We start from the raw sequence: 21,145 nt of genomic DNA, 5'->3' as shown, positions 1-21,145 counted from the left end.
TTCTTCATGTTGGAAGCGACTTAAGAAACTGCAAGTCGCTTCTGGTGTGAGAGAATTGATTGTGTGCAAGGATGTAGCGCCCAGGGGGCACCCGGATGTTTTCCCATCCTTGTAGGAGGCTTCTCTGATGTCCTTGCATGGGAGCTGGAGCTGACAGAGGGAGCTCATTGCTTCTGGTGTGAGACAACTGGCCGTCTGCAAGGACGTTCCCCAGGGGACGCCCGGATGTTTTGATATTTCCCCATTCTTGTGGGAGGCTTCTCTCATGTCTCCACATGGGGAGCTGGAGCTGACAGAGGGAGCTCATCTGTGCTTTCCCCAGACTCGAACCGGCACAGGGGTTTAACCCACTGGGGGCTTCACCACACTAGAGAATGAACCTACTTTAAATCCGTTTTCTGCTTCCTGCAGAAATCTGGAGTTTGTAGTTTAGGGAGGAGACTTTAACAGCCTCCCTAAACTACAAACCTTAGAATTCTGCAGGAGGCAGAAACCGGATTTAAAGTGGATTCATTCTCTAGTGTGACGAATGTGTGATGTATCAATTCTTTGTTTGAGACGCCCAGAAAAAAAACATTTTCAGGGAGTCTCAAACAAGTTGTAATGTCCCCACCCACCCCCTCCCTTCCCAGAGCCCTGTCTACCTTTGATAGCGAAACCCCTGGACCCGCTCTATCGAGAGAGAGAGAGAGAGAGAGAGAGAGGAGAGCCGTTTCAAGCGCGTTTATTTCTTGTCTGTGAGGGGCGTCGGGGGGCAGGCCTTCCTTGCAGGGGTCCCCGAGGGCTTGGCTTCCTCCAGGGGGGCGCCTGGGCTCTTCTCCTCCGGCGGCGGGTCTTCAAGGGGCGGGGCTGCAGTCGGCGGGGTCCAGGGAGACGGTGACGTCGGCCTGGCACTGGACCACGCTGGGCAGGCCGGGCAGCAGCTGGCAGCTCCGCAGCTCCGGGGAGACCTCTTTCACGCACACCGCCTGCAGCCAGCCAGCCAGGGAGAGAGAGAGAGAGAGAGGCAGCCAGGGGCGGCGGACGTCAAGCTCCCACGCTCACCATCCCCAGGCGCCCAGTGGCAGCCCACCCGTCGCTCCAGAAGCTGAAGTAGCATGGGCAAACTTTGAGCCTTCCTCCAAGTGTTGGGACCTCGTTGTTGTAGGTTTTCCGGGCTATATAGCCATGTTACAGAAGCATTCTCTCCTGACGTTTCGCCTGCATCTATGGCAGAGGTTGGGAGATCTCGGTGCAATGAATGTGTTGATTACGGATTGGTAATATGGATGATGCAATTGGACCACGATTTTAGTTAGGAGATGTATTGGATTGTGATTTCGTGTAATATTGTGTATTATGTTTTTTATGGTTTTAATTGTATACTGTGCACTGTAATTGTTGTAAACCGCGTTGAGTCGCCAATTAGGCTGAGAAACGGCGGTATACAAGGACAGTAAATAAATTAAATAAATAAATAAATAAATCTGTTGGGAACTAGGAAAATGGGGTTTATATACCTGTGGAAAGTCCAGGTTGGGAAAAAGAACTCTTGTCTGCTTGAGGCAAGTGTGAATGTTGGAAACCACCATCTTGATTAGCATTGAATGGCCTTCTAGCTTCAAAGCCTGGCCTGGAGGGAACCTTTGTTTGTTAGCTGGCCCTGATTGATCCTTGTCTGGAATTCCCATTTATGAGTGTTGCTGCAGACTACTTCAACCAGAGCAGTCAGCCATAGCAGAGCACCTGATGAACCAACCTGGACACAGAATATTATTTGAGAATACGGAAATGCTGGACCACTCTCACAACCACCATGTCAGACTACACAGAGAAGCCACTGAAATCCCCAAGCAGGTGGACATTTGATGGCCTGACAGTTTTTTTGTTGTGGCTTGTTACTTCCTGGGGGAATCTTTTTGTTGAGAGGTGATTAGGTAAAGGTTTCCCCTTGACATTAAGTCCAGTCGTGTCCGACTCTAGCGGTTACTGCTCATCTCCATTTCTAAATCAAAGAGCCGGCGTTGTCCGTAGACACCTCCAAGGTCATGTGGCCAGCATAGAGTGTCATTACCTTCCCGCCAGAGCGGTACCTATTGATCTACTCACATTTGCATGTTTTCGAACTGCTAGGTTGGCAGAAGCTGGGGCTAACAGTCCCAGGATTTGAACCGGCGACCTTTAAGTTCAGCTGCTCAGTGGTTTAACCCACTGCGCCACCGGGTGATTAGCTGTCCCTGATTGTTTCTTGTCTGGAGTTCCCTCACAACCTCTGAGGATGCCTGCCATAGATGCAGGCGAAACGTCAGGAGAGAATGCTTCTAGAACATGGCCATACAGCCCGGAAAACCTACAACAAACCCAGTGATTCCGGCCATGAAAGCCTTCGATAATACGTTTTGGACTTCGACTCCCATCATTCCTAACAGCCTCAGGCCCCTTCCTTTCCCCCCTCAGCCGCTTAAGCCTGAGGCTGTTAGGAATGATGGGAGTCGAAGTCCAAAACAGTTGGAGGGAGGGTCAAAGTTTGCCCATGCCTAGTGTAGACGCCCCCGCCGATCCCCGAGTCTTACCATATTCCTCAGTCCTCCGGGACTCAGGCGCGGCTCAGGCGCCCAGAAAGAGGAGGCTGCTGCTGCGGCGGGAGGGAGTCCGGGGACGGCGCCGTTTTCGGTGCTGCTGCTGCTGCTTCCTCCGCCGCCTGCCTGCTGCTGCTGCTCGTTGTCGTCGGCTCGACGGCTGTAGGGCGAGCGTCGGAGCCCCGAGAGCAGCCCCGAAGCCCGGCCGACCGAGTAGTAGCTGGGTCCGGCGGCCTGCTTGTACCACGCCTCGGCGGCGGCCGGAGGACCGGGCAGGACGGCCAGCGCCAGGAGGCAGAGCAGCAGCAGTGCCGCCCGCGGGGTCCCCGTCCGGGTCCGCGCCGCCCTCATGCTGCAGCCGGGACTCGGGATCGGAAGGAGGGTGAAGAGGGAGAGGGATGAGGCTGGGCAGCTCCCGCGCGGAGCCCCTTATATCCACCGGGCGGGCGAGTGGCGGGGGCGGAGGGGACGGCGTCGATGCTCCTGCGGTTCCTGCTGCTGCTGCTGCTGTTTCTGCCCGGAGGCATCAGCGAGAGGAGGACAGAGACCTAGTTCTTTCCGACACAAGAACTTTGCTCATCCTTGCGTTGTCAAAGGCTTTCATGGCCAGAATCACTGGGTTGCTCTGAGTTTTCCGGGCTGTATAGCCATGTTCCAGAAGCATTCTCTCCTGACGTTTCGTCCACATCAATGACAGGCATTCTCAGAGGTTGAGAGGGTCTGTTGGAAACTAGGGAAATGGGGTTTATATATCTGTGGAAGGTCCAGGGTGGGAGAAAGAACTCTTGTCTGCTTGAGGCAAGTGTGAATGTTGCAATTGGGCACCTTGGTTAGCACTGAGTAGCCTTGTAGCTTCAAAGCCTGGCCCAAGCAAATAAGATTTATATATCTGTGGAAGGTCCAGGGTGGGAGAAAGAACTCTTGTCTGTTTGAGGCAAGTGTGGGTGTTGCAAACGACCACCTTGATTAGCATTGAATGGTCTTGAAGCTTCAAAGCCTGACCTAAGCAAATAAAGCTTATATATCTGTGGAAGGTCCAGGATGGGATAAATAACTCTTGCATGCTTGAGGTAAGAGTTAATGTTGCAATTGGCCACGTTGATTAGCACTAAATAGTCTTGCAGCTTCAAAGCCTGGCCTAAGCCAATAAGGTTTATATATAGGGTGGGAGGAATAACCCTTGTCTGTTTGAGGCAAGTGTGAATGTTGTAAATGACCACATTGATTAGCATTTAATGGCCTTGTAGCTTCAAAGCCTGGCCTGGAGGGATCCTTTGTTTGGAGGTGTTAGCTGGCCCTGATTGATTCTTGTCTGGAATTCCTGTTTTTGAGTGTTGCTGCAGACTAATTCAACCAGAGAAGTCAGCCATAGCAGAGCACCTGATGAACTAACCTGGACACAGAATATTATTTGAGGAAACAGACATGCTGGACCACTCTAACAACCACTATGTCAGATTGCACAGAGAAGCCACTGAAATCCACAAGCATGTAGACAATTTCAACAGAAAGGAGGAAACCATGAAAATGAACAAAATCTGGCTACCAGTATTAAAAAAAACCCTCTAAAATCAGGACAGTAAATAAAGAGCAATAGTCTAAAAGCAGAGGAATTCCAGACAAGAATAAATTAGGGTCAGCTAACATGTCCAAGATGGATGGATGACATCCTTGAAGTGACTGGCTTGATTCTGAAGGAGTTGGGGGAAGTAACGGCTGACAGGGAGCTCTGGCGTGGGCTGGTCCATGAGGTCACAAAGAGTCGGAAATGACTAAACGAATGAACAACAACACCTCCCAACAAAGGATTCCCTCACGCAGGAAGCAGCCAGGCTTTGAAGCTGCAAGTCCATTAAATGCTAATTAAAGTGGTAAATTGCAACATTCCCTCTTGCTTCAAGCAGACAAGAGTTCTTTCTTCCACCCTGGGCATTCCACAAATATATAAACCTCACTTGCCTTGTTTCCAACTGACCTCACAACCTCTGAGGATGGCTGCCATAGCTGTGGGTGAAATGTCAGGAGAGAATGCTTCTAGAATATGGCCATACAGCCCGGAAAAAATCACACAGCAAACCTATTATTATTATTATTATTATTATCTCATCCATACACACAATACATTCAATAATAATGATTATTCAGTGTGCCTTACTCAGAATATTATGTGTGTATACCCACCTTGAAGTCCCCAGTTTACCTAGTTTAGGGCAACTCCAGGAATTACCTGGAATTCATTGGCTGTCTTCCCTCCAAGTGCTAACCAGGGCTGACCCTTCTCTGATTCCAAAATCAGATAGGAACTGGTGCCTTCAAGGTATTTACCTAAACTTTGAACCATCAGGATCCTATACACATGCAGAAGCTGGAAACTGTTGTAAAATCTCTCCACTCTCTCATCACATGTGCTTTAGTGACCATGAGCGCAGGCTTTATTCTTGAGGAATCACCAGGAAAAAGAGCTGGGGTGCAGAGAACACTTCACGCTTCCAGAAATTTGCCCATTTCCAGGATTCTGGCATTCTCTTCTCTATTTTGACTTCTTCCCTCAGTTTATTTCCAGCAATTTCCCCATGTGATCTAAGGAACAGTTCCTTGCTGAAGCAGAATGGCAAAACAGTGGTTCCTGCTCAAGTTTAAGCTATTTTGTTTCTGTGAAGGGTTTGTGTGTTTGGCTCCAGACCAGGTTTTGAATGCTTTCATAACCACAGAAGCCCACTGGGTGTCCTTCGACAAGTCATACTCTCACAGGTTTAGAGGAAGGCAATGATAAACTTCCTCTGAGGAAACACTACCAAGAAAACCCAGGATAGGGTTCTCATAATTCAATAACAATTTAAAGGCACCCACCAGCAAACAATGAAGAATGTCTATACACCTGTGGCCGAATGCACAGTACTTATCAAAGAGCACCTCGAGTTTCTTGCTGTCCCCTTGTGGTGTGTGTTTGTACAGGCAGGCAGGCATCTGTACGTGGGAGATGTCTGACTGAAATGTAATATAAGCCAGTCCTCAAAGATATGGGGTGATGCAAAGCTTTCTAATGAGTGAACACTTTTTAGTATTATCTATATGTACATATATAGTGCTAGGATTGATGTATTAACATTAAATAAACCTCACTCCGTACAATTTTTGGAACAGAATACAGTTGACACTCTTTTACATTGAAAGTGCTTTTGAAGTGTGGACTAAAGTTGCTATTTGCACAAAACAGGGAACCTTTTTCGAGGGAGCAGGTAACTGCAGAAGTGGCAGATTGAGGAAGGTCACTGCAGACTAACTCAACCTGAGAAGTCAGCCATAGAAGAGCGCCTGATGAACCAATATGCTGGACACAGCATATTATTTGAGGAAACAGAAATGCTGGACCACTCTAACCACCACCATGTCAGACTACACAGAGAAGCCGCTGAAATTCACAAGCAGGTGGACAATTTCAACAGAAAGGAGGAAACCATGAAAATGAACAAAATCTGGCCACCAATATTTTAAAAAATCTCTTAACATCAGGACAGTAAATAAAGAGCAACACTCAGAAAATGGGAATTCCAGACAGGAAACAATCGGCCAGCTAACAACTCCCAACAAAGGATTCCCCCAGGCAGGAAGCAGCCAGGCTTTGAAGCTGCAAGACTATTAAGTGATAATTGAGGTGGTCAACTGCAACATTCACACGTTTGCCTCAAACAGACAAGAGTTCTTTCTCCCACACTAGGTATTATGCCACAGATATATTAACCCACTTACCTAGTTTCCAACAGACCTCACAACCTCTGAGGATGCCTGCTATAGATGTGGGCAAAATGTCAGGAGAGAATGGTTCTGGAACATGGCCATACAGCCCGGAAAAGTCACAGCAATCGAGGTCAATAAAGTTGATTGACAACACGTGATGGGTTTGCATTTAGGGTTAAAGCTGAATTTGCCAGATTTTAATGCTCATGGTACCAGATATATAGAAAGTATCAAATTCAGGTTTAAGGAATGATTAAACTGAATGCTGCAAGTACTTTCAGACACACCAATTGGCTTAGAATCATAGAATTATAGAATCATAGAGTTGGAGGAGACATCATGGGCCATCCAGTCCAACCCCTGCGAAGAAGCAGGAATATTGCATTCAAAACACCCCCGACAGATTGCCATCCAGCCTCTGTTTAAAAGCTTCCAAAGAAGGAGCCTCCACCACCTCTCTTTTAGATGGGAGAGAGGTGTAGTACAATTTATTGATTAGCCCATTGGCCGTAACAAAACATTTGACACATTTAATACATACACATTCAGCATAGAACCCACTGAGAAGGGAGAGGGATTCTTTTAAAATATAGATTAAGTTTACCCAAAATGTTTTAGCTATTCAAGGGGTGGGGCATAGGAGATTATTACTTCCTTCTGCCAGTCTTATGGTCAAGCCCAAGACATGCAAAGGACCAATCTCGGAGGCAAACAACAGTTTGTATATTTTGCTTAGAGTTGCACTGCCTTGTTTTCAAGGAAACATATGTTTTAGCCTGTATAGTGAGATACCAAATTGCAGAGAGAAGCCAGTTCCTGATGAAGCAAGGTACCTTATTTGATACTGTGGCCTCAAATGAGACACTAACACATGCCAACCCTTCCTACACCGGTCTGTAGCTTGGAATGAGAGCATGAATCACATATAGCGCTTGAGTGCTTGCTAGTACTGCCAAATCAGAAAGAGCAAATATGAAAGCTCCTTATTAGATCCAATGGTTTTCAAAATGCTAGAAACTAGTTCTCAAGTTACACAAAAATACTTTTTAGGCATAGGTTTACCAAAGTGTAGGGCACAAGTTCCTTAGTCAACAAATTTATGTAATGGTCATGGAAAGCCGAGGAGGACATGTGGCAACCTTTGTACATTGGGACACTCTTCTCTCTCTCTTAGGCGATCTCTCTTGGGCTCTTGGCGGTGGATACGTAGGGGATTGTGGAGCTCTATTCTCGACCCACATGTTGATTGTAATTGCTGTTTTAATGTTTTATTGTAATACGAATTATGATGTTTTATTGATTGTATGTGATATTATGGTTGGAAACCGGTCTGAGTCCCTCAAGAGAGGTGAGAAGGCCGGTATCTAAAACTTTTAAATAAATAAATGAATGAATGAATGAATGAATGAATGAATGAATGTTCTTCCACAGTGAGGGCCTCGGTTTCCAGGTGGAAGGCAGTCCCAATCAGGGTTGGCTTGATGTGCCTTCCATGTTCCTCCCTTTTACCCTCCATTCACGCCTCTTCGAATTCCACAACACTGTTCACAACTGTTCTCCACTTGAGGGCCAGGGCTTCCCAATTCTTGGGTCATTATACAAACGGGCTCAGGAAGTGGCAGAAATCTGTCAGATCATGTCTACTGTGCTACCATGTCTACTGTGCTACCATAGCATTCTGCTAGTGATCTGGCGTGTACTCTATGAGTGAAAATGGCAATATCTTCATGCATTGATTGCTTCCTAAGACTCAGTATCACTCAGGAATGGGGTTGTTTCTAGTATCACTTCAATGCTCCCAGTATCATTTGGGTACTGCTGGACCCTTGTAAGGCAGGAAACAGATTGTAAACATATTTTGAATACCTACATTCTGTAACTTGTACTTTTGGAAACACCTTGAAACTGAGTGGGAAATTTCAACAGTCCTGTGGACATGCTAAATAATTTGCAACATGAGTGTAATAAGAAATGCATTAAACATTCCCCCGAGTCTAAATAATTCAATGGAAAGCACCCACTATATTATATTCCTGCATCATCTCCTATCAACTTCTGATACCCACAGGCCAGCGTTTCTCAACCTGGGGGTTGGGACCACTGGGGGGGGGGGGGGGGGGGAGTGTCATGAGGAGGTGTCAGAGAGGACACCAAGACCATCAGAAAACACATTATTTTCTGTTGGTCATGGGGGTCTCTGTGTGGGAAGTTTGGTCCAATTCTATCGTTGATGGGGTTAAGAATGATCTTTGTCAGTAGGTGAACTATTAATCCCAACAACTACAACTCCCAAATGTCAAGGTCTATTTTCCCCAAACTCCACCAGTGTACACATTTGGGCATATTAAGTATCTCTGCCAAGTTTGGTCCAGATCATCTTTTGAGTCCACAGTGCTCCCTGGATATAGGTGAACTACAACTCCAAAACTCAAGGTCAGTGCCAACCAAACCCTTCCAGTATTTTCTGTTGGTCATGGGGGTCTCTGTGTGCTAAGTTTGGTTCAATTCCATCATTGATGGAGTTCAGAATGCTCTTTGATTGTAGGTTAAGTATAAAACGCAGCAACTACAACTCCCAAATGACAAAATAAATCCCACCCCCCATCCCACCTGTATTCAAATTTGGGTGTATTGGGTATTTGTGCCAAATTTGGTCCAGTGAATGAAAATACATCCTACATATTAGATATTGACATTACGATTAATAACAGTAGCAAAATTACAGTTATGAAGTAGCAAAGAAAATAATTTTATGGTTGTGGGTCCCCACAACATGAGGAAGTGTATTAAGGGGTCACAGCATTTGAAAGGTTGAGAACCACAGCCATAGGCAATTGTTCCATACATCACTGTTAAGTTTACTCAGTTAACATATTCCAAAGATGTTATTGCTGATGGTCCTTATGTGTTTTGTATATTATTATGTTTTGTTGGTCAGCTTCCTGATCATCAGAAGACAGGCACAAGAGAGGAACAGATACTAAGACACATAAAGGCATGTTTTCTAGCTTTAAAAGTAAGATGTCGGAACATAGGGAGAATGTTTTTTCAGTTTTAATGAAAAGTATTTCTTAGCTGTTAGAAGTCTGGAGCACATGGAAGCACAGTATACGTCAAGTCGAAGTCAATGGTTATATTAAGCTAAGAAATCTCACATTGTGCTTTTCTCTGAAAGGGCACATCTCTCAAGGCTTGGGACTTTAAGGACACTCTGAAGGTTTTCTCTCTTTTTTGCCTGGAAAATAATCCCCCACCCCTCCGCTTTGTGGCTAAACTTGCAATTTAGCTAGCGGTAGCCTTCACTCTATTATAAAGGCCACCAATTGGAATAATTTATTAACACCACCTTCTCATTTGGGTGCACAAGGGGCCATCCATTACACATTGCAGGCGGGGGTGGCATCCATACCAAAAGTACTGGGCACCCAACAGCCAGGATGAAGCATCAAAAACAGCTGGTCTGTAGGCTGTATGGCTAAATAGCTAAACTAGGAACCTTTCCCCATTACAAATAATTATAGGTATCATTTTAAAAAGTAACCAAGAACATTTCATCCTTTCCCACAAGTCACATACTACCATCTCACAATAATAGTAGAGTATTGGCAATAGATTTAAAAAATTGCACTCCTGACTGAGAGCAAGTTTGAAGAATCCTATCTCATATGGAAAGAGGCAGGGAGCATTGGAGGCAATGAATCACATCATTTCTTGGACTCACCCCCAGTACAAGTGGCCTCACTAAGACTGTGGGCAAGCTTTTGGCAATCAATGTGCTTGGCATTACAGCCTTCTGGGAACAAACATATTATTGGACTGCAGGCCAACTATGCAGCAAGACGCAGGCACAAATCCTAGTTCCTCCCTGTAATCTCTAGCACCATTTTTGTATTAGATCTAACCCTATACTGCATGCACAGTGAAGGGATTTTTCGAAGTCTGCATCCTAGTAATTTTGGATTGGCTCACATATAAACAGGATTGTGGTCTAAATGGTCAAGTGCAGGCTACGTTACAGAATCAGGAAATCAGACTGGCAGTAAGGTTGCGGCAATACATGTAACACAAGACATAGCAACAGAAAGGAAGTTTAGCTGCTCCGTATCTCAAAATCTAACGAGGGAATGTGATTAACAGGAAGAATGCTTTGATTTTTTAAAAGCATTCATGCAGCTAGGACACAGCTCCTTGAAACTAGCGTTTCAGACAATCCACCAAGACACAAGCTTACAAAAGGGGCCCAGGTAATATCTAGCATACATGAAAATAACATCATGATATGTTCTTGTTCAATATGCTGACCTTCTCACAAATATATATTTCCTACACGATATAGACACAGTTCATGACCATTTAAAACCACAATCCTGGACAGAATAAAGACAGAAAAACCTGAATGGTAGACAGGATAATAATGTTAAGAAAATGTAACTAGAAAGAGAGCATCCAGTTCCTGCACTTCTTTTGATTCAGTCTGTGGGAAGGCTTAGGATATACAATACAATACAATACAATACAATACAATACGAGCAAGTAAAGTCTCCAGGCTTGAGGAAGAGCTAGGAAGGATGAATCTCCATGAAGCTATAAGAAGAGGATGTGAAATCCGTAAGGAGGGAGAAATCTTGACCTGGTTATTCTTTGAACTTCCACTCCTGTCGGCACATTGGACAGTGCTGCTGGACTTGCTGGGAGTTAAGCCACTTGAGAATGCAGTGCATGTGGAAGCAGTGGGAACACTGACCCCACACCAGCGGGCAGTCATCTCCAGGCACCTTACCTGCAAAACACAAGAGTTACTAGGGCAAAGCTGGGAAAAGACAGTGTATATCGATCAAGAAAAATGTCAGTGGGCAGATAGTCCCAATACTCACAATCTGGGCAGCAGCCATTGAAGGCCATCCGGCAAATGCCACAATTCTCATCATTGGCAACCCAGAGCCAAGAGGCAACTCCATGCCAGCTCTTGATTTTCACTTTCATTGTGTTCAACTAAATACCACACTTAGATCAACCTAGTTTAGCACCTGAAGGGAGGAGAGAAAAAACCAATGGAAATCACTGTTTCTAAAATGGGAATCAGAGTTTCTAGAAATCAAAGTCTCTGTTTCCTAGCAAGATTGGAGCTGGAATGCAATTTAAAAACTATTTAACCTATTTAACCTTTCCACCAGGGTAGCAATAGATGGCATTATAAATTATATTAATATTCGTCTTACAATGTATATGCAGTCCAGGAGGTATGTTAAGCTTGTGCCTTCTTTAGGGATGATGCAGGACAGACTACAACCAAATTCCAGATTAGGACAGGATGGAAGCAGAGATTTTTGAGACATTAAAGCAAAGTAATATATATTAATTCTTACCTATGATTACATTGTTTTTATAGTATAACCATTACAGCAGATGAATACCAAGGTCCTAATGCCCAGCATAACTATACAAAAGCATTGCAGAAGAACAGCAGCATTAAGACATTGCAAAGCTGGGTACATTATTAATATTGAACTCAACAAAATTTGAAGTAGTTGGGTAGGAATCATATCCCATGTGGGTAGAATTCAAAGGCATGACTGCATTAGTCTAGAATACCAGTATGCAAAGGGATCTTGCAGTACCTTAGAGGCAAAATGAGACAACAAAACTGATAACATAACCTTTCCAAGATCAAGTCTATTTTGTCAGTAGCTCGCCACAGAGTTTGTGGGCATGGTGCTAAAATGACCAGTTCAGTGTTAATGATGTCACTGAGGAACAAAGGGAGTCGAGAAGATGTTGCCTAAAGGCAAGATAAGTAGATAAGCATATGAATGGTGGAGGGAGTTCTTGGACTGTCCTGTACCTGTTTTGCATTTCTATGGCTATTCACACATTCTGTGTATAAAGATCTCTTTACCCTAGGGATAAATAGGAATGTCTGGTGCTAACCCACCTGATAAACATGTATGTACTGAAACACAATCATTTTTTTTATACTATAATTAACTATTTGATATTGCTGTTTACAATATAAATAAACTGACACAGAACTTCTAGGACCATAAACTTTTATCACATAGATTTTATGAATTTTTCCCAAGCACTTCAGTCCATGCATCTGAGAAATCGGACGAATTATGAAAGTTTAAGCTACTAGCGTCATTCTTTCAGTCTCTAAGTGCCACAAGACCCCTTTGCATACTGTTAAGACTGCAATAGTTCCTATCGCAGCCCTTGAAAGGAAGAAAAGCAAAAGATATCCATATTTTGCAGGATATTCTCAACTGAGTCTTATTTAATTTATATGTTGCCTTTCTTATAAATAAATAAATAAATAAACCAATAATAAAACATTAAAACAATTTAAACTATCATGTTAAAGCAGTACATAATTATTGAAAGCACATATCAAAAATAAAGCATTCTTCCCCGTGGGCAATTACATATTATCAGATTAATATTTTAAACACTGTATTTTCAGTTACCAGCTCCCCGTATCTTGCCATCTTCTTTTAAACAGCTTGTAAGAAGTAAACCCTAGGTAGCTGAAGAACTAGGGACTTCAGCACACTAGAGCATCTATCAACCTTAAATCCAGTTTCTGCCTCCTGCAGAATTCTGGGTTTGTAGTTTAGAGAGTGGCCTTTAAAAAGCTCATCCAGAGAGGTCTTGGAACTCACTAAACTACAAACCCCAGAATTTTGCAGGAGGGAACAACTGGATTTAAAGTGGATAGATGCTCTAGTGTACGCTTGGGCAAACTTCAGCCCTCCAGGTGTTCTGGACTCCAACTCCCACAATTCCTAACAGCTTACTAGCTGTTCGGACTTGTGGGAGTTAGAGTCCAAAACACCTGGAGCACCCAAGTTTGCCCATGTTTGCTCTATTGTGATGAAGTAGCTGCTTTTGTAACAGTGACCTAAAATTAATGGTTGGCTCAAACTATAGCAGGCTCTTTGCACTATCTGTGTGTCTGTATACACACAACACTTCAAGCTGATCATTGACTGATTGCGTTATTGTAGGTTTTTTGGGCTATATGGCCATGTTCTAGAGGCATTCTCTCCTGACATTTCGCCTGCATCTATGGCAAGCATCCTTGTGAGGTCCTCACAACCTCTGAGGATGCTTGCCATAGGCGAAACATCAGGAAAGATGCCTCTAGAACAGGGATCCTCAAACTTTTTAAACAGAGGGCCAGGTCACAGTCCCTAAAACTGTTGGAGGGCTGGATTATAATTTGAAAATAACATGAATTCCTATGCATGCTGCACATATCTTATTTGTAGTGCAAAAAACACTTTAAAGCAATACAATATTTAAAATGAAGAACAATTTTAACAAATGTAAACTTATTAGTATTTCAATGGGAAGTGTGGGCCTGCTTTTGGCTGAGATAGGATTGCTGTTGTTATAGCCTAAAGCAAGGGTCCTCAAACTAAGGCCCGAGGGCCGGATGCGGCCCTCCAAGGTCATTTACCCGGCCCTCGCTCAGGGTCAACCTAAGTCTGAAATGACTTGAAAGCACACAACAACAATCCTATGTCATCACCCAAAAGGAGGCCCACACTTCCCATTGGAATACTATTAAGTTTATATTTGTTAAAATTGGTTTTTGTTTTAATTATTGTATTGTTTTAAAGTGGTTTTTGCACTACAAATAAGATATGTGCAGTGTGCATAGGAATTCATTCATATATTTTTTTCAAATTATAATCGGGCCCTCCAACAGTTTGACGGACTGTGACCTGGCCCTCTTTTTAAAAAGTTTGAGGACCCCTAGCCTAAAGCATCTGATATTTGGTGGCTGTCTCCCATCTAGGAGCTATGCAGTTTTCAAGATCAGGCAGACCTTGGCACCTTTACAACTGTTAGGCGCACACTGACTGCTGCGTAGTCAATTGGCATGAATCTATAAAAGTAAAGGTTTCCCTTGACATTAAGCCTAGTTGTGTCCGACTCTGGGGGTTGGTGCTCATCTCCATTTCTAAGTTGAAGAGCCAGTGTTGTCCATAGATACCTCCAAGGTCATGTGGCCAGCATGACTCCATGGAGTGCTGTTACCTTCCTGCCGGAGCTGTACCTATTGATCTACCCACATTTGCATGTTTTCAAACTGCTAGGTTGGCAGGAGCTGGACTTACAGCGGGAGCTCACCCTGCTCCCCAGATTCGAACAGCCAATATTTAGGTTAGCAAGTTCAGCAGCTCAGCGGTTTAACCGGCTGCACCACCAGGGGCCCTGGCACCAATGTAATGGCTCTGCTCTCGTTGGAACTAGCAGCTTGGCCTGGGCAATGCTTCAGCGTTGGGCTATTATTACGTGCGGATCTCTTTACCAAAGAGCAGCCGCCAAACAACAGCAGCAGCCACAAGACTGTAGTCTGAGGTCTCCGTCTACACTGGCCATTTATTGCAGTTCCAAAGCGATTTTGCTGTGCAGTCAGATGGCTACATGAGAAATCCTGGAGCCAGTTTGAGGCCCAGAAAGTGCTGAAAGCCCTGAGGCACATTAAGGGCTTTGCATTCAAGGGAGTTTGTCGCCTGGTTGCCGAACTGTATGAAATGTTTAGTGCAGACGGGGCTTTGGGGGGAACAGCCCCCTCCCCTGCCCCGAGGCAGCATCCTCCTCCTCCTCCAACCTTCCCGCCTCCCTTCCCCTTACCGGAAGTCCCGCCCCCAAGGGCTCTCCCATAGTTCCTCGCGCACCCAAGCCCTTAAAACCGAGCGCGAGAGGCCCCTTGGCGCACTTCTTTCAGCGGAGGAGCCCGGCACGAGCGCAAGCGCGCCCACCCACCGCGCTCTTCCCTTCCTTTCTTTCCCGCCTCCTTCTCCTTCTTCTTCCTCCTCAGCCAGGCTCCTTCTTTTTCTCCTTCGCCGCCCTTCCCTCTGTATCCCCGCCTCATCCGTTTCCGGTCCCCTCGCGCAGCGCGGCCGGAAGCGTAGGCCCCAGGAGCCGGAGGGAGCCGCCATCATGGGCGACAAAATGGACATGTCTCTGGACGATATTATCAAGCTCAACCGGAGCCAGCGAGGCGGAGGCGGGCGCGCCGGGCGAGGCCGGGGGCGAGGGGCCGCGGGGCGAGGCGGCGGAGGAGGCGGCGGCGGCGCGGGGCGAGGAGGCGGAGGCGCGGGGCGGGCAGGAGGCGGAGGCCCCATCCGGAACAGAGCCGCCTTGTCCCGGGGAGGCGGCAGGAACAGGCCGGCGCCCTACAGCCGGGTACGTTTCCGCCAGGCGTCTCCTGGGGGTCTGCCTTCGGGCTCATCTGGACTCTCACTGCATTCGCAACTCGTGATAGCACTTGGGCCTGCACCTGGGGGAGAAAACGCAGGGAAGCCTAGGCTTATACTATACGGCAGTGGTTCTCAACCTGTGGGTCCCCAGATGTTTTGGCCTTCAATTCCCAGAAATCCTAACAGCTGGTAAACTGGCTTGGATTTCTGGGAGTTGTAGGCCAAAACACCCGGGGACCCACAGGTTGAGAACCACTGCTCTAGGGGCTGTAGTCTGAAAATAAGGGGACATGAGACCTTAAGACAAGTGGTTTGCCACTTGTCGGTCCCCAGTATTTTGGCCTACAAGTCCCAGAAAGTTTACCAGCTGTTAGGATTTCTGGGAGTTGAAGGCCAAAACATCTGGGAAGCCACAGGTTGAGAACCAATGCCTTAAGATATGCTGATCAGTTACTGACTTGGGGTGCCCTTTCTTTCCAGCCCAAACAACTTCCAGAAAAGTGGCAACATGATCTCTTCGAAAGTGGCTTTGGTCCTGGCGCTGGTGTGGAGACAGGTGGAAAACTTCTGGTCTCTAATCTAGATTTTGGCGTGTCAGATGCGGACATACAGGTAGGTTTTCCCTTCATCTCTAATAATAGGTGGCCCAGTGTTGGAATTTGTTCTAACTCAGGCATGAGCAAACTTCATCCCTCCAGGTGTTTTGGACTCCAATTCCTAACAGCTGGTAGGCTGTTAGGAATTGTGGGAGTTGGAGTCCAAAACACCCGGAGGGCCGAAGTTTGCTCATGCCTGAGCTAGCTGATAAGGTTGTGTAATGGAGACCGCCTTTATTTTGGGCATCTTATTGCAAATTTCATCTGTGTGGACATGGGTGTTTTTTTATGATTGTGACAAATGTCTTAATGTTTGGAGAGAAGCAGAAATGTCTCTCTGTGAAATTATCAGCATTAATATTTATTTCCTTTGATAGTTTGGGATTGTTAGCAAACACATTGATATTCATAGGCTGTCTTGTTTTGTGTAGAGTACATATATGAACATTTTCTAAACAATTTCATAAGCTTAGTACTATAGTAGATATATCTGTTCTACACACTTCTTTTTGTAATCCTTGGGATATGTGGATCTCTATTGGATTATTTTTTTCTGTGCAGGGAAGTCTGAACCTAAGGCTAACCTATACAAAGACAGAAAATTATTAATTAAAAAATCATTAAAATTTTATTTCTAGTCTGTCCTATCTCCCTGAAAGGACTCAGGGCGATTTCTAATACAAAAGCAAATATTCAATGCCATATGCAACCATAAAAACACAGCACCATAAAATAACAATGAAACATGGCTAAAATGCATGCATAAAATAAACTCTATGAGGAGGGTAAACAATCAGGCTTTTTTGCAGGGAGAAAATTTTATCCTGTTGAACCACATTTCCCAGTACTGTTTATCCTTTGAAATAAAGCCAATGTTGTATCAGACAATAGGCAAACAAGAATATATTGTGGTTTGGTTGTAGGGTACAATGGCTTTTATGACTTCAGATGAACATATGCTCACACACTGGATTCATGAAGGCCAGACTTTTTGCCAATCTGCTCTTAAAACAGCATAAGGCAAAAGACACTTGCATGATTTGAGATTCAAACATGGCAATGGTTTATATAGTGTTATGCAAGATCACTTAACTTGTTTAGGAGTATGTAGCTTAAGCAGGGTAAGCCGCTTCAAATGCCCAAGAAGCAGTTCTCCACCACAGTGGGCTCCACTACAGAAAGTACAGCAGGGAACTTGTTTTCCATAATTATTCTTCTGATTTTATTTGTAGTGGGGCTATGAGGAATGCAACCACTCCACTTTATTTTGTGGCTGAGGCACCTTGGTGGAGGTCTCATCAACATTGCCTCCTCAGGAGATCTTCTGCCCTACATTTCTTGCATTTTTCCTTGAGTTCTGGGGTTAATTTAAGTAGAAAATGAGGCAAAGTTAATGCAAGATCTGATTTGTAGTTGTAGTAAAATGGCAAATGTGAGAGTGAAAGAGTTTACTGCTTTAATGGGTAATCTTTTTAGAAAGACCTGAATACTTTGCCAAATCCTCCTGGTTGAGATAACTTCCTACTTTTACCATATCATTTTCAGGAACTTTTTGCAGAATTTGGTACATTGAAGAAGGCAGCAGTACACTATGACCGATCTGGGCGTAGTCTAGGTACTGCAGATGTTCATTTTGAGAGGAAGGCAGATGCTCTGAAGGCTATGAAACAGTACAATGGAGTTCCCCTGGATGGTACGTGCTTAACTGTCTATCTTGATATTTACACAGTGGAATAAGAGATAAGCTAGCCTTGAATTTAAGTATTTCTCTGGTAGCTACAAATAACAAGGAAATGTGTTTGGAGTGTGTATGTATTATTCTATGTAAGAGGGTGGCAAAGGAAGAATGGAGAATCTGTTTTTTTTGGCATAGAAACCAAGAAGACAGTTTAAAATGGTATGGTCCTGAGAAGCTTCCAACCCTTGGTTCTTGAAAGAAGTATTTTAGCATTATTTTACAGACTAGTAAGGTTTTTGGACTAATAACCCTTGTGATGCATATCCTTTTTATTTTTAGGACGTCCCATGAATATCCAACTGGTTACATCACAAATAGATACACAGAGGAGACCAATACAGAGGTAGGAGATTTAATCTTTATTGATGATGATGATAATAATAATAAGTTTGTTCTTTTATACCGCCACCATCTCCCCGAAGGGACTTGAGGCGGCTTACACACAGCACAAGGTGCCTAAAGACAGAGCATAAAAGGAAAACAATTTAAAAATACAATTAAATGATGCCTGCTAATTAATGTTACGTAGTAACTTCAGCTTTAGGAACTGCTAAAAAGGAATGCTATATGAATTTTGATTGCATAAGAGCACTTCCTATCCTGAATCCTTGTGGGTTTTTCAGAATGATTTTTAAAACTTTCAGCCATGTTGCCATACTTCATCTACTTTCAGAGTACTTCATAGAATATATAACTTGTATTTTCCCTTTTTCAAATTACTTACTGTGCTTCTAATTTAGTCTTTCTTTTGATTTTAGCATAAATAGAGGAGGCATGACCAGAAACCGTGGTGGATCAGGTGGCTTTGGTGGTGGCAACAGACGAGGTAGCCGTGGTGGCAGAGGGAGAGGTCGAGGTGCAGGCAGAAGTTCCAAACAGCAACTCTCTGCTGAAGAATTGGATGCACAGTTGGATGCTTACAATGCCAGGGTAAGTACCAGCAGGAGCTGGGGGAGAGGGACAAATGAGTCTGTTAGTATTAGTGGTGCAAGCTAGTGGTATTGGTCTTCCGATGAAAGGGTACAGCTTCAAAAAAAAGTACAATACATGAATATGGTAGTAATTTTGCCTGGATGCTGGGATGTATGTTGTGCTTTTCCTTGCATTTCTACTTACTGCCCTTTTTATTGAATGTATGAACTGATCTCATGTATGTAGAGAAGTTCCAGCAAGACAAAGTGTGTTTCTTGTAAAATCAACTATTAGATTTTACAAATCACTGAACTTTATAGTAGAATGCTGGTTCAATATATCAGAGTTTGCAAAGTGACATCTTCCACAGTTTCACATCTTTCACAGTCTGCTGCTTTGTAGTCTCCTATTCAAATCATCTAGACATGATTCAAAATTAGAATCTCGCTGGCAGCATGTGTGTGTGTTAATTCCATATCCCTTGAGCTTCAAATACTGTGTGGATTTAGATTTTAGATTTCCATTAGCTGGCATAGTGAAATTGTGCAGTATTAAATAGAGATCTTTACGCAGTATGCTTGTGATTACTTGATTTATTAATAGTATGTTTTATTCATTTCTAATATATACTCAAGTGTAAGTCTAAACTTTTAGTCAAGAAATCAGCCCCCAAAACCCTGGGACCACAAATAATGTAACTCCTTTCTAAAAAGCATTCATTCTCTTCTTGGGAGTGGACTGGCAAAGATCAAGAGCTTAGTTCATATGGGAGAACTTAAAAGAAGGACCAACCCCCCCACCTCGACTGTGGCACGGCTTCTAGCCCTTTTGAATGCCTAGATGGGAAAATGGTAGTGGTAGCCAGAGTCAGGTGGCCCTGAAAGGGTGTTTTCCCTTCTTCACATATTGACCCTCAATTCACACACAGGTCATATCAAAATCCATCATTTTAGCCTCAAGATGTGCACTTGACATGTGATTGACTTATACATGACTATATACGGTACATTAAATAACTTATTTGGACATTGTGGAGTTTCTTTACCAACAGTTTACCAGATATGCTACTGCTGTGAAAAGTTGTAGCTCTTGCACTTGGAATATATTTTGGGGTTGATTCTGTATTAATAGCAACATATTTGAAATTTTATAATTTTTTTGTTAAACTGTCACTGTAAAATAGTGATCACTGATAATAATATGGAGGATATTTTTAATTAAATGATCATTAAACAAGTATTTAAAATGTGGACTCACGCTTTAGTTATAGTAACATTTTCGCCATAGAAAGATATCTAAAAATGGGATGCACCTTAAAATCACAGTTGCCCTTTTATGTATATAAATATGGCCTTGTTTTTTCTTGGTAGTACTGAAAGTAGTGTGTATCTTACAACTGCTGTCTTAGAATAAAAAAATACAGTATTTTGAAGATGTTCTCTAAGAAATGCATGTTGCCATCTTGATGGGGAAACAATAGAGCTTGGGTTTTTAAAAAAAATCAAAGTGATAATTGGTTTGATTGATCTATGCTGCTGGGGAGTGGGTTTGCTCAAACCTATGGCTTTCTTGTCTTTTTCCTAAGCTGATAGCAACCAAGTAACTGTTTTTTTTCCTTCATAGATGGACACCAGTTAAACCTGTTGGTGCATCATGTGCATGGGAAGGACTGCAGACATCTCATTCCATGCTCCCCAGCGGGAGGGGGAAAGGTGTATGGCGGCGGCTACTAATATCAAGAATGGAATTTGTTTTACTTTTATGTTTTGGAATAGGTTTTAAACTCATGTAAAGGTTTCTTTCTTTTTTTTAAATTCTGGAACAGATCTGTTTTGTACTGAGTTATTTTTTGGGAAAAAATTTACTGGTTGCCAGTTGGGCCACGGTGACTTTTTAACCATGGCAATAATAAAATAGAAATGTGTCTAGAGCTGTAAATGTCTGCTTCCTGTTGCAGCTGGAGTCCAGCTTTGAGACTGCAGAAACCAAGACGGGTAGGGGAGCAACTATCTGCCTGCAGGCCCCTAGCAAAAGTGTTGGTGCTCATTGTGCTTCCCATAGGGAGAGATTCAGATCTCTCTCCACCAGCTGGGGCTTACAAACTCTGTATCTCCAATCTCCTGTGTGTTTATCTTCCTCCTTTCTATGCTAAAGCCAAACAGTGTGACTACTTTTTCAGGGAGGTGGGGGGTAGAATCCAATGAAAAGGCTCTATCTACCCTTTGTGATCAAGGAGAGGGGGAGAACCCTTGTTGAAGTCATTTTTGTATTAAACACTTGATTCCAAAGTTCAGTGCTGGTCCCACTTCAGTATTTTTACTGTAAAATGGTTACTGTGATAATTCAGTGACTCCAACATGCCAAGTAAAGATTTAGTCTTTCAACTTGCAA

The 21,145-nt window shown here is 43.8% G+C and overlaps 3 protein-coding genes across 5 annotated transcripts; 1 reads left to right on the top strand and 2 right to left on the bottom strand.

Moving 5' to 3' along the window:
• Positions 1-714: 714 nt before the first annotated feature.
• Positions 715-2,985, bottom strand: NPB (neuropeptide B). The gene is made up of 2 exons (XM_060760976.2): positions 2,553-2,985; positions 715-968 (listed from the first exon to the last, which is right to left on the bottom strand). Exons 1-2 carry the CDS (start codon positions 2,907-2,909, stop codon positions 837-839), a joined length of 489 nt encoding a protein of 162 aa, XP_060616959.2. The 5' UTR covers positions 2,910-2,985; the 3' UTR covers positions 715-836.
• A 7,756-nt stretch (positions 2,986-10,741) lies between these two features.
• On the bottom strand, positions 10,742-15,158 carry ANAPC11 (anaphase promoting complex subunit 11). Of its 3 annotated transcripts, none has more exons than XM_060764869.2 (3): positions 15,072-15,158; positions 11,171-11,323; positions 10,742-11,076 (listed from the first exon to the last, which is right to left on the bottom strand). In XM_060764869.2, exons 2-3 carry the CDS (start codon positions 11,277-11,279, stop codon positions 10,931-10,933), a joined length of 255 nt encoding a protein of 84 aa, XP_060620852.1. In that variant the 5' UTR covers positions 11,280-11,323; positions 15,072-15,158; the 3' UTR covers positions 10,742-10,930. The 3 variants fall into 3 exon arrangements, with proteins under 3 accessions (XP_060620852.1, XP_060620854.1, XP_060620853.1); XM_060764871.2 differs by having other exon boundaries at positions 15,025-15,110; XM_060764870.2 differs by lacking the exon at positions 15,072-15,158 and adding an exon at positions 14,940-15,026.
• An 80-nt stretch (positions 15,159-15,238) lies between these two features.
• Positions 15,239-21,145, top strand: ALYREF (Aly/REF export factor). Its single transcript, XM_060764868.2, has 6 exons — positions 15,239-15,494; positions 15,989-16,120; positions 17,650-17,797; positions 18,122-18,185; positions 18,601-18,772; positions 20,378-21,145. The coding sequence occupies exons 1-6, from the start codon at positions 15,249-15,251 to the stop codon at positions 20,390-20,392; spliced, it is 777 nt and encodes a 258-aa protein (XP_060620851.2). The 5' UTR covers positions 15,239-15,248; the 3' UTR covers positions 20,393-21,145.

This window comes from Anolis sagrei, chromosome 2 (assembly GCF_037176765.1).
Source record: "Anolis sagrei isolate rAnoSag1 chromosome 2, rAnoSag1.mat, whole genome shotgun sequence".
Lineage (NCBI taxonomy): Eukaryota > Metazoa > Chordata > Lepidosauria > Squamata > Dactyloidae > Anolis > Anolis sagrei.
This window is presented reverse-complemented; position numbering and strand designations above follow the sequence as displayed.